The 13858-nt window shown below is 30.8% G+C and overlaps 1 protein-coding gene across 1 annotated transcript; it reads left to right on the forward strand.

Annotated features, from left to right (window-relative positions):
• The first annotated feature begins 6781 nt into the window (after window positions 1-6781).
• On the forward strand, window positions 6782-9035 carry LOC105123992 (zinc finger protein CONSTANS-LIKE 6). The gene is made up of 2 exons (XM_011023813.1): window positions 6782-8105; window positions 8558-9035. The coding sequence occupies exons 1-2, from the start codon at window positions 7017-7019 to the stop codon at window positions 8789-8791; spliced, it is 1323 nt and encodes a 440-aa protein (XP_011022115.1). The 5' UTR covers window positions 6782-7016; the 3' UTR covers window positions 8792-9035.
• Window positions 9036-13858: the final 4823 nt, after the last annotated feature.

The raw sequence follows: 13858 nt of genomic DNA on the forward strand, positions 1-13858 counted from the left end.
GAAAGATGCAGCTGTTAATGGTCAACACAGACGCAGATGGTAGTTGTCAGTTATGAGGATGGTGATGGTTGGGTGTGTGGCTACTGTGGAAGAAGGAGAAGCATAGACCTGGCGGTGAGCTGGAGGAGTTCACGGTGCTGTGTTGCCAAGAAGAAGAGCTGCAATGAAGATAGTACTGTGGTTCGGTCTGCTACACTATGAAAGAGGGACTGTTGAATTCACCGTGAGGGGGAAAATGGAGGAAGACCTGAGTAATGGTCCTTTTTTCAGGATGGGATGGTGAACTATCAAACTTCAGGGAGGGTCATGTTTTTTTTGCTTTTTTCCGAGAGGGAATGTTTGTTTCGGTGAATTTTTTTTTTTGGTTTTTTAACAAATTCCTCTACTATTATCTATCACATATTTATAGCTAAATATTTCTTTTTAGCTCGGAAGTAAAACAAACTAAAATGATCGATCATTAAATTTCAAAAATAAATCCTAAACATTTATTTTATAACTTGAAAATAAAAAAAATAAAAATGGATCCTTGAACTTGGATTGAGAGAATGATGATAGACTGTTTGATTAAAAATAAGTTACTTGGTTAAAAGGTTTTTAATTTTCAAATTGATCCTTTCCTTTTTACAATTATAATTAGATTAATAAAAATATATATTTTTTTTGCTAAAAACAACACAAATACATAAAAAAAAACATATTTTTGGGTTTTTGTTGTTTTTTTGTTATTTTTGATTTTTTTTCAAAATAATTTAAAAAATAAATAGTAATATATGTTTTTCTTTATAATGCTTACAAAGCAACACCTTATCAATGTTTTGCATAGTAAGCTTATAAAAAAAATGTCTGTTTGATTTTGTAGATGATTCGTTCATTTAAAAACTTTGTAAATGTCTGTTTGATTTTGTAGATGATTCATCCATTTAAAATCTTTGCTTTTTTTTTTTTGATTTCTAAGAAAATAATATTATTATCATGGATGACTGTTTATTTTTAAAATAAAATGATCTATTTTTATGGATGACTTATTCATTTTAAAAACTAGTCCATTTTCATAGTTAATTTGTCTTTTTTAATATTCAAAAATTGAACTATTTTCAAGGTCGACCTATTATTTTTTAAATTTTAAAAAGAATTTTAATAAGTGTTTATGTTTCTCTAAAATTGATCTATTTTCACTTACGACCTGTTCATTTTGAGATTTAAAAGCTGATCTATTTTTACAAGTAACTTGTTTTTTTTATAATTTCAAAAAGAATTTCAGCAAACATTCATACTTCTCTAAAATTAATTTATTTTTATGGGTGACTTATCCTTTCAAATTCAAACACTAGTTCATTTTCATAGGTGATTTTTCCATTCAAACACTAGTTTATTTTGATGGATAACCTATTCATTTTAAAATTCAAATATTAATTTATTTTCACTAGTGATCTGCCCATTAAAAAATTAGTATATTTTCATGGGCAGCTTACCCATTCAAAACAGCTAGTCTACTTTCATAAATAACATATCCATTCAAAAGCTGGTCTAGTTTAATAGGTAACCTTTTTATTTTTAAATTCTAAAAATAATTTCAACAAGCATTCATGTTTATTTGAAATTGGTCTATTTTTACAGATAACTTACCATTTTAAAATTCCAAAAAGAATTTCAGCAAGCATTTACACTTTTCTATAATTGGTTTATTTTCATAAGTGAATTTTTATTTTAAGATTTAAAAATTAATCTATTTTCACAGATTTAATCATTTTCAAATTCCAAAAAGAACTTCAATAATCATCGGTATTTTTCTAGATTAAAAAATTAATTTATTTTTATAGATAATTTATCTATTTAAAAATTTAAAATCTAATCCATTTTTATAAGTGACTTGTTATCTTCAAATTCTACAAAAAAAAAAAAATTGAGCAACCAAGCGTATATTCTAAAATATTGTTCTTTTGATGATGTTGTTCCTTTTGTCTTCCCTTATCCATATCTAATTAGCTAGTAGGCGTTCGCTGGGATACTTCCGGCTAATATAAAAATAGTCAAGGTGAGCTGTTAATCCATGGATTAACCAAAAGCAATTTGCCACAATGGTTTGGGTGAACATGTCACGCCCCCCACCCCCAAAGTAATTTTATTTTTTTTCCTTGCATTTTTATGTATCGAACATTGCACCGCCAAACCAAACGCCTTGAATTACACTAACAAGGACATAAACGGAATATCACATGATTCTAACTTAATTCCTGTTGAAACCTAACACTGACAGGCTCGCCAGACAAAATCGGGGGAATTAACTTCCCTCATCAGCATTAATGAATCGTCACAAACAAGGAATTAGCGATGGCTCGCCAGACAAAATCGGGGGAATTAACTTCCCTCATCAGCATTAATGAATCGTCACAAACAAGGAATTAGATGAAGAGAAGCACTTTGTGCGAATAGTGTACGAGAGTATGGTAATAAGAGAAGCACTTTGTGCGAATAGTGTACAAGAGTATGGTAATATTATTTTTTTATTTTTTTAAATATATAATTTTTTTTAATATAAAACATCAAAAAAAAATTAAAATATATATATAATTTTTTTTTATTTTTTTTAAATATATATAAAAAATTTAATATAAAACATCAAAACAATTTTAAAATATATATATAAAAAAATCAGTGAAATGTAAGGAGGCAAAGACGAAATACATCCAGATTACTAGGCAAAAAGTCAATGAACGCATAAAGAAAGAGAAAAAGAGGGACAGGCGAGCCACGTGGAAAATAGGGCTGGATTTAAGGGAGTTGCCTATTTGATATCCAGGAGAGAGCAACTTATATTTCCTCGTAAAAAGGCCATGCCCTATAAGGAGGTGCGCGTTCATTTTATGACAGTTCAACAACAGTTCCTTAATGTCATGTTTTTTTATAATTAGTTTAGGATGTTTTAGTTTTAATTGTCTTTAGATTCAGTGTGTAATTTAATTTTATTAGTTGATTTCACGTCTTACTTTTAATTTGCAACAATCGTAGTCAGGTCACTTGTTTGAACCAAACGATTCCCAACAAAGTGAAAACAACCAATCGGATTCCAACTTCCTAGCAAAGAGAACAACCAACATGGGGTGCTTCTTTTAATCAGGGTGTAGGCAATGTATGCGAGCTGCAAATGCAATATATATCTTCGAAAGTCAGCTAAGAAAATTAAAATATTTTCATTTAAACAAAACACGATCTTTTACCCTTTTTCTTTGTGTGAGGTGTCATTCTATATTTTTATTGGATTTGTAATTTTTTGAGCCAGAGTTAAAAACTTCATATTTATGAGAACTTGTGTTCATAATGACTGGCGGTGGAAGAGATAAGGAAAGACCGAGATGGCACCAGATGAGTCATTTTCAAGCCAAGGAATATGTCGAAATTTCCCCAGTCCCCCCTTGATCCTCCCCTGGATTTTCTTCTGGCTGGATTCCAGAGGTAGAAGACGTGTTGATGAGGCCACCACATCATCGTTATCTAATATCGTTAATCCCCATCTAACAGCAGGCTTTTTTCAAACTGTTTGTCTATGATCTCATCCTTCTATTTTGCTGCCAACTTTATCCTAAAACGATTATGAGGTCGTTATATACGCGTGGAAAATTGGGTAATTTCTACACTTTACAACCGATGTGTTCTTAATTTAGGTAATTAAAAACTCTCCAAATTTCTACACATTACAACAAGCATGTAATTATCAAGAGAATAATTGGTATAGGAAAACAAGGAGGAGAAGAAGAAGACGAAGAGTTAATGCTTGGGAATGAAATTAGGAGGGACTCGTATATTGGATTTAAGAACCATTTCCTTAATTTGTGGTTTTCTATCTTTTTTCTCTCTAAATTGCAATAAGAAAAATGAAATAAGAAGTTTAAAGTATGATCTGACTACATCTATATATTGACTGATTTGTAATATATAGTAAGAGTCAAATTGGATGTCTTGAAAGAAGTTTATCTTGTGCGTGTATATTTATGTAAAACCTTGTGTTGAAACAATGCATGTGTAAACAAGGAAACACGGCAAATTGTTTTTTAGAATTAGTTTTCTCTGGCTTCATTTCGCCCCTTCGGACTGCCAAAAAAAAAAAACAAAAACGATAATAAATACATTCAAGGCATTTTTTAGCTTTTTCACTGAAAAAACTAGGCATGACAAAGTGTAAAGCAAGTGGTGTATAACGTTGCATGAAACAAGGAAATTACTCGTAACTGGTTCTTTTCCCTTTTTTTCTTTCCTGTAGAACGATGTTTATTTTACAAATTGATATATCATGAAGATTTATAAAAATCTTGGCATTATGGGATCACTTTCATTACAGTTTGCGAGATGTTAGTGCATTACAAATTGACAGAAAAAATTTCTACTCGACTCCACTAGTATTCATCTGGAGGGTACTTGGGCCGAAAGTCGAGAGAGATTGATAGGGGACCTCGAACGAAAGCTTGAACTTTAAACAGTGTATGATAAAGAAGGAGACGTCCCAACAAAAAGGTCTCCTTCAAATTCTAGTGAGAAACTAGTACTTGACCGGCATTATGTTGTCAACACATTTATCTTTTTAAATATATAAAAATATATAAAGACGCTACTAATTTGTTTTTTAACATAAAAGATCAACAATGGATTAGAAATCTAATGCATGTTAAAATATATTCTTTTTAAATATTAAAATAATAATATATTAAAAAATATTATTTTATTTTTTTAATATTAAGACAACGACATGTGAAATTGATTCGAACTAATCATGTTTAACATGAAAAACCTATTATCTAAATCATTAAAGCGTGATAATCCCATTAAAAGTAAAGCAAAAAAATAAAAAGTCTAATTTTTAATAAGCAAAAATATTAAAAAAACATTTTAAAAAATTAATTACTAATAAAAAATAACTTAAGTAAACTAAAAAAAACACTCTAAATCCACGAATCTAGTTGTGAGAATGGGATTACTGAGGCAAGACACTTTAAAAACATTTACAAATCCTATCTCTAAACCAACTCATTGTTAAATAACAAAGTCAAATAAAAAACTATTTTAATAAAATATAATTTAATTTGAATTAACCAAACAAACATCTTATTGAGGTCACGAGAACCAAACAAATCTCTTAATGAGATTATGAGATCAGAATAATTTAATAAAAAGTAAAATAAAAAAATTATGAAACTCTTAACTAATCAAACCTACGGTTTGAGTCATGAAAGCGAGATTAACTCTTAAAAAACAAAGCTTATATTTCAACCATCTCATTATTAAATGATAAAATTAAAAATAAATAAAATAAAACAAATAATAATTCGAGCATTTCAAGTTAACTTGATAAATGTGCAACTCAGGTTATAAGACTAAGATAACTTAAAATAAAAAAATCGTAAAGTTCAATTCTTAATAACTAAACTTGCAACATGAGTTATGAGAATGCGATTATCCTATGAAAAAAAATTACGAAGTCTGACTCTAAATGGACTTGTTAGTAAAGAATAAAATAATAAAAGAAACAATTTTAAAATACAAAAGAAAGTCAAAGTTAATAGGGGTTAACTCAACAAACCTACTATTCAAGTTATGAGACCAGAATAATATAATAGAAAGTATATAATTTTTTTTTTATAAATCTAAATATTCAGTCAATTAAATGTTAAAGGCAAAAATTAAAAAGTAAATTAATATTTTTACAAAAAAAAAAGATGTGCAAACATAGAAAAAAGAAAAAAGAGAAAAACTAAGATAGACGATGAAGGTCAATTTTTAATCAATCTAAAATTGAAGGATGAATTTTTTTTTAAAAAAACAAAAAATTAACAACTCAAGTTAACATATAAAATTTGCAACCAAAGTTATGATATTAGAATATCCCTATAAAACATAAATAAATAATTATAAATATTCAATTTCAAAATATCTAATGTTAAATATTGAAATTAAAAAAAAAATCTACACCAACAAGTCTGCAACATAACTTAACATAAAAGGATAAAAAAATATAATTTTTAAAACTACTTAATATTGAAAGATAAAATTAAATATTAAATTAAATATTTTTAAAAAGATAATATTGTTGAAAAATAAAATTAAAACAAAAAAAACTAAATAAAATAAAAGAAAAAAACACAAAACATTATCTCTATTTGAACGTTCAGTGAATTAATTGTACCTTTAGTTTTTTTTGTTAATAGAAAGTTGAAATAAAAAAAAAAAATAAAATGTTGTTCATTGGTTAAATTAAAAAAAAAACAACAAAAAACAAAAATATAAATAAATAATGTTTTGTGAGTATAACTATAATGAATTAATTAACCCCTTTAAGTATTTTTATTAGTTGAAGGTTTAATTATTTTTGTTAGTTGAAAGTTGAAATAGAAAATAAAAATTAAAATATACTAGAATGATGAAATAACTTATTATAAAAAAACATAAGAAATTATAAAGGATAATTTCAGAAATAATGTAATCTCAAAGAATAAAGTTAAAAATGAAAAATTGTAACACTGAAGTGTGAAATCTTTTTTTTTTAAGTAAAAAAAAAAACCCAAAATACTACTCCAACTGCAGACAACAGAGAGGTGAGAACTAGAGATGGGGTGAAGAAGACCCATTCTCATCCTTGCTGGCTCTATTGACCCCACCAGAAATCCCTTGACATGATTGGCAGCCAATTAGAACAACGAAAACAGGATGATTCCTTACAAACTCAGCCAATTAAAATTCAGATAAGGAATTGTTGAGGTCCAAAAGTGCAAATAGCTTTCAACGTGGAGAGCCCCTCAAGAGTGCATCCAAAAATAAATACTCGAATTATCGAGCCACTGAAAGGTACAGGAACTCAGAAAACACATCACCGAAAAAATAATAATCAAAAGACAAGTCCCAAAGACCCAATAATTTCTAGGAATCCTTTTGCTCGATTCTCAAGCTTTTATCGATTTGATTTTCTCGCTCTCACTTGTTTTTGGCTTCAAATTTTGTTTCTTGAATAGAACCACAACAGCCTCATGATTTGTAACAAAAGTTCGGCCAACGCCGTTGGTGGCAAAACTGCTAGAGCCTGTGATAGTTGTATAAAAAAGCGTGCTAGATGGTACTGTGCTGCTGATGATGCATTTCTTTGCCAAGCCTGTGACTCTTCAGTGCACTCTGCGAACCCATTAGCACGTAGACATGAAAGGGTTCGCTTAAAGACTGCATCACTTAAATCTTTGGACCTATGTTCAAAGGAGAATTCTGTGCCATCATGGCATGGAGGGTTCACTAGAAAAGCCAGGACACCAAGACATGGCAAGCCAGTGTCCCAATCAAAAATTGCAGAAACGATAAGGAATATTCCAATTCCACTAGTGCCAGAAGTGGGTTCAGATGAAATATCGCATGAAGATAATGAAGAAGAGCATCTACTTTACAGGGTTCCAATCTTTGACCCTTCTGTTGCTGATTTATGTGCTTCAACAACAATCTCAAATGAAGCGCCAGCTGGTGGTAATGGTTGTACTGATCAAAGAGTTGCTGATTCTAATGGAGTTGAATCAAAGATTTTGATAGGTGCTATTGAAAGGAGAGATGTTGAGAGCTTGCCTGGATTTCTTCCATCTGATACGGATCTTGCAGAGTTTGCAGCTGATATGGAGAGTTTGCTTGGCAGGGGTCTTGAAAATGAGTCTTTTGGGATGGAAGAGCTGGGACTTATGGATTGTAAAGAAGAAAAGGAGTTCGAGGTGAAAGGGTTTCCATTGTGGAACGGAAAGGTGAAGGTTGAAGATGAAGAGAATGCAGGCGTGGAAAGAAAAGCTGTTAGGAAATGTCATGCTGGTATTGAGACTGGCACGGCAAAAGAGCCGATTTTTGAGTTGAGCTTTGACTTTAACTCTCCTGCAACTTGTGGAGAGGAAGATGAGAAGGTAGGGATTGAAGAGGGAGACTTGAAGAACACCAGGGGAGAATATGAAGATGATGACGGTGCAAAGAGGAAGATACTGCTGAGTCTGGATTATGAGGCTGTCATGACTGCTTGGGCAAGCCAAGGGTCTCCTTGGACCAATGGTAACAGGCCAGATTTCGACCCTGATGAATGTTGGCCTGACTGCATGGTAGGTTTTTTTTTTCCATTGCTGGTAATTTGTTTTATTTTTAACCCACTAGAATACTAAAATAGAATATCGCGATTCAACATCGGTGTGTGTTTTGTACATAATTTAATTACAAATTTTGTAGTTACTTCTCATTTCCTTTTTCTGGACAAATAAAAGAGGGTGAATATATTGTTTTGGAGAAATTGTTAGATGAATTCGGCTTTACCTATTTGGACTATGAATCGACTAATCATATTACGTGACACAATCGTTTTTCTCTGTTTCACGGTTATTGTTTGTTTATCTGAAAGTTCATGATGTAAATTTGTATGATCATTTAGTCCATAGTCCATGGTTTCAATGTCTCGTTTATCTGCCGGTTTCTCTTACATGCTTGCGTAATGGGATTTGAACTTTGAACTACTTGACGAGTTGATGATTGACTGCAATTGTAATATCGTCACTTCCAGGGTATTTGTGGAGCCCAGCTTCATCATCCTTATGGAGATATGATCAGTGGACTAGGGGCACACCCTGCAATGATGGATGGAGGGCGAGAGGCACGAGTATCCAGGTATAGAGAGAAGCGGAGAACAAGATTGTTCTCCAAGAAAATAAGATACGAGGTCAGGAAATTGAATGCAGAGAAGAGACCCAGGATGAAAGGGAGATTTGTTAAGAGGACAACCTTGGCAGGAAAATAAACATGGACTGCTCCAGCGAGGTTCCAGTTTGCCTGCACGAGGTAGTGCGACCGACGCTGATAAGCACATCACATAGGACTTCTGATCGAGGGTCTTCGCAGATTTAATAAGTTTTTGTGCTGTAGTAGAGCTTTGACAATTGGTAACTTTGTATAGGTACCCTTCCTTCCCGCTAACTTTTGCTTCGCAGAGGAAAATTTTTTCATGTGGATTGTTCAGTCATTATGAGAACTTTTCTCGAGTTTACAGGTTTACAGTCGAGAACTTTTCTCGAGTTTACAGGTTTACGGTCTGAGCATCACAGTGGTTTTTTTTCATTGAAAAATTATATAATGGGCATGTTTGATTTTTTTAACAATAAAACAACAATGAAAATGTATCTTGGAAGTAGTAGACCCAGCTCTGAGGCCCATGTGCTTGAACGGGCCCACACGTCCATGAGCTTAATTTAAAAAATTATTTGGGAAGATAATAATGGTTATTTTAATAATATTTTTTTATTTTTAAAAAATTATTTTTAATATTAGTATATTAAAAAGTGTGGTTGTAATTGTTTTTAAAGTATTTTTTATTTAAAAATATATTAAAATAATATTTTTTTATTTTTATAAAATTATTTTTTAAAGTTAACACATTAAAATATCTAAAAATATCAAAAAAATTAATTTTAAACAAATAAAAAAATAAAAATTTTAAAATTTAAAATTTTTCAAAAATATTTTTGAAATGAAAAAATAAACAAAGCATAAAATAATAAATAATACAAAATCAAACGGTTTTGTAAACATTCATGGCAGACATTGTTAGAAATGGCAGGAGAGAAACTATAGCTAGATTTACTAAACCGTGCCAAGGCATCCAGAGCTTGTTAATTTAATTTATTTATAATACGGGAGGCTAAACTACTTAATAATTTCTCCATTTAAAGAACAGAGGTGAAGTTTTGGATAAAGTTATGTTATTTCGATATATGTAAGATTTATGATATGTTCTTCTTTGAAGAAAAATGATAAGTAGAGTTGGAGTATTAAATAGTTAACAAAGAATATTATAAGGAAAGGAGAGAGTGATAATGAAGTGGTGGAGGGAAGACTGAAGGCCGTACAATATTATTTTTTTATTTTTTCATTTTAAAAATTCGTTCTTTTAGTTTTGGTGTAATGAATCAGAAGTGAAGGATATTTCCCAGACATTTTCTAAATTCCCGCTTCTCCTTCCAAATATTTCAAGATAAAATCTCCAGATTAAATTAAACTCTTCAATTAAAAGTCTATCAAGCAACAGAAAAGTGAAAACACACTCTTGCTCGCATACCCTTATAAATTATTTTTACTGAAAGAACTCTAGGCGTTGAAGAGCTCCAATCGACTCACCAATTATAACAGCCAAGGAGAAATTAGAACTCTTAATTATGTAATTAATTCCCTGTAACACAAAATTTCCTTCACGAAAAGATCGAGAATACAGAGACTAGCAGTGGTTGTAATTAAGTTCGACATCTCGATCATTAATTTCATGTTTTCATTGGCTAAAATTATTTCTTTATTCAGAATACGAGTCTGATCGCGCGTGTGTATCCTTCTTCTTCGATTTATTTCATTTTTTCGAAGAGGAACGTTAATACCTTATATGGATTTTTCAGAAAGAACAGAGAATATCACAAAGAGAAATGGAAAATGAAACATCATCGAAAACTACGAACGAATTTCATGGGGCTGCTTGCTTGTCGAAATAATGTAAAGTATCCCATCTACTTCCCATCAACTGGTTTGGAAAAGACGACTTTAAATTTTGAAAGGGACTTGAGTGAGATTGGCTCATGTATCAAGATGGTGTTTGGTATCAAAATCTAACTATACTTTCAAAAATATTTTAAATTCTTTTTAGATTTAAATTAATATTTTATATTTTTAATATACTAGTATTAAAAATAAATTTTAAAAGATAAACAAATATTTTAAATTATTTTTTATTAGAAAATAACTTAAAAAACAAATACTCTCAATTATGCACATGTAGGTACGTACACCTTCGGCAGGGGCGCTTGGCCTACATGGCCTACATACAGACAGCCAAAGATAGACCTGGTGCTCGGTTGTTTTATGGGCAGCATCTTGGCAGTACAAAATATGACTCGCCATAAGTTAATGTATGGTCCCCTACACTCTGGCATCCTTTTTACTCAACAGTGAAAGACATTTATAAGCTTTGGACACGCGCGCCTATATGGATGTATGTATGTGTGTATGTATGTATATTGAACAAGGACCCAGTCTACTCCTTCGTATACCAGGGAACGTCTGACAATTAGTTGCTATGTTTTTAATTATACTAATTTAAATCTCAAATAAACATTTACTTTTCAATTAGTTACCCTTTCAAATTGTGAGGTGTAATCTAACAAATTTTTTCGCGTGAATTGTTATGACACTAATTCGTATTTTATGTTCGAGAAGATAAATTAATAAAAGAAATTAACTAAAGATTGACGTCCTTCGAGGCTTAAATTGACATAATTAGAGATGTCAAGAGTAATTGGAAACTTATTTTGTTGTGTAGGGACAAATTTAACTATCTTTTTTCCAGATTAACCATATATGTTCGGTATATTTTTCTAAGCTATTAAGTCACGTATAAGTTAACTATCCCATAATTGGCATGTGCTGCGTGCTGGAGGACAAGTTAATTTTGTTTTAATGTAAAAAAAATTATATAGGTATTTTTAATACAAAAATTAAGTTTAGTCATGAATATAAAAATATATTAAATAATAATTTTTTAACAAATATTAAAATTGTGTCGTTTTAACTCAACTTGAATTATCCTATTAAAAGAAATTATGAGTTCTAAATTAAAAAAAATAATTCAAAAATAAGTTTATATAAAATAATTCGAGTCAATTTATGTTAACTTATTAACTCAAAAACTTAATTATAAAATTAGAATAAATTCATAAAAAAAATCATGAAATACCCCTTCCAATATATCTAATGTTGAAATAAAAAAAATTATCCATAAACCAATAAATAACTTAATATAAAGGATATTGAAAAACATGAAAAATGAAAAATGAAAAATGAAAGATGATAATGATGTAAATTATTTATGTTTGGCATGGTAAATAAGTCAAATTTCTGTAAAAATCTTTCTTTGATTTCTAATACAAAATAAAAACAAATACAAAAAAAATATTAATCATAATTAAATAAATTAACTTAGAAAAATCTCAAAAATGCACAAAAATATGTATTTTATTTGATGTATTTAAAAGATAAATAACAAAAAGATTTCCATCTTTTAATTCAGTAAATTAAACCCGGCTCCAGCTGGACTAGGTTGCCACTAACAGATCCATCAAGATGGATTTTTACCCAATCATCATGCGGGGGTGGACCAGAACTTGTTCTTTGCTGTGGTCAGATATTTGCTTCTGATTGGCGCTTTGGGCTTCGGTTGCTCTTCTCATGATTTTCAAAGTGGGCTTGGACAGCCTGGCACAACTGGGCTCATGTTCCGCCTTATTTCTCCAAGCCCATCTAGTATGGACGGCTATTACAAATAGAAGGCGCCAGTCTAAAAATGAGAAATTCAACAATGAAGAAAGTTATTAAAAATAAAAATTAATTAAATGAAAGGCAAAAGAATTTGGATGAGGAGCCGAACCTAGGTGTGCTCGAACTTTTATATGGTTTTTCCTTAGACACCTGGGATCATATCCAAATTCAAACGACAAAACAAAAAACCACTCTCATCAACGACATGTCATCCAAACATTATTACCCGCATCCGGCTGCGATATCGACGATCATGTCGAATCCTTGTTATTCCCACATGAAATCTCAAAAATTGTCATTTTTTCTGCACGCAAAATAATTTAACATCCTAAACAAAAATCTAAACTCAGAAACCATTTGTAAACATTCAGTTTATGCTAAAATTGAACTTAAACTTATTTACCTATCTCTTTCAATTAGATTGTGATGTCTACATATTTACTACATTGAAAGCTTTATTTTATAGTTTTAGTTTTTGTTATTGAATATAAGTTTTCTATGCAGAAATTTCCACTTTCTTCTCTGACTCTTCTTATTCTCCTCTTTTTCCTTTTCCTTTTCTTTTTTTGTCCTTTAACTAAACTCCTCGTAGCAATAGCTCGACGAGGATATATATTAGCACTCACCAAATGTCAATGTCATTTCCCCCCTTCAATTCTCAACCTTTCACTTCGTGAAAGTAACCAGTTCCCCACTTGCAACTATCTTTGTACAAGTGGTCATAGGTTTACAGACGCTTATGAATTTAGATAAAGAGTTTCGATCTCTAAGCTCCCAAGTTATTCTTCTTCAACCTTTAAATACTTATTATGCAATCTCTGTAACACACAGGCATGCACATAAAGATTTATCTAACTTCCTGGTATTGCCACTATGAGATTTTCCACAACTCATGAAGGAGATTTGTTTTGTAGGTTTCAATCCCCTTCACCACCAGTCATTGACTGATCATCACGAACATCTCTACTATTCTTATATGGAAGCTTGCTCGTGTTAGATATTAGTTATAATTCTAGTGTAGGTCGGAATCCTTGAAAAAATATTTGTGTTATATTAGTTTATTAGAATCTTTTTTTAATTAGATAATTAGATTTCTAGTTAGATTATAATAATTAGATTAATGCATTCAGAATAATAAGCATGTTAGATAAGTTTATTGGTGAGAGAGGATAATTTAATCAATAAAGATTAGAAGGTTGATCCAAATACTTTATTTCCAACCATTAGTATTAGAGCTTGGAATTTGTGTTTTCAATAATCTATATTAGAGCAACAAGCATATTGTTGAAGTAAACTCAATTTAGAAGGTCAAAGAAGGCAGCCACCAGCTGTCACCGCCCAGCCACCAGCCGCCAGCTGCATGCCGCCAGCCGCTTTCACACCGTCGGCTACAAACCGCTTTCACACTTGAAAGTTGAATTTTCTTGTTTTGATTTCATGTATAAATAGATAGCCAAGCTTATGCAATTATGTGTGGAGAGATTGAGAGAAACACTAGAGAGAAAGAGAGAAA

The sequence above is a fragment of the Populus euphratica genome, unplaced genomic scaffold (assembly GCF_000495115.2).
Source record: "Populus euphratica unplaced genomic scaffold, PopEup_1.0 scaffold1.1, whole genome shotgun sequence".
In the NCBI taxonomy this organism is placed as follows: domain Eukaryota; kingdom Viridiplantae; phylum Streptophyta; class Magnoliopsida; order Malpighiales; family Salicaceae; genus Populus; species Populus euphratica.

Bases quoted from the DNA above. Each gene is read 5' to 3' on its own strand.
- LOC105123992 (XM_011023813.1), top strand. From the start codon at position 7,017: ATGATTTGTAACAAAAGTTCGGCCAACGCCGTTGGTGGCAAAACTGCT. The intron at 8,106-8,557 runs GTAGGTTTTTTT...CGTCACTTCCAG, and splicing joins AATGTTGGCCTGACTGCATG to GGTATTTGTGGAGCCCAGCT.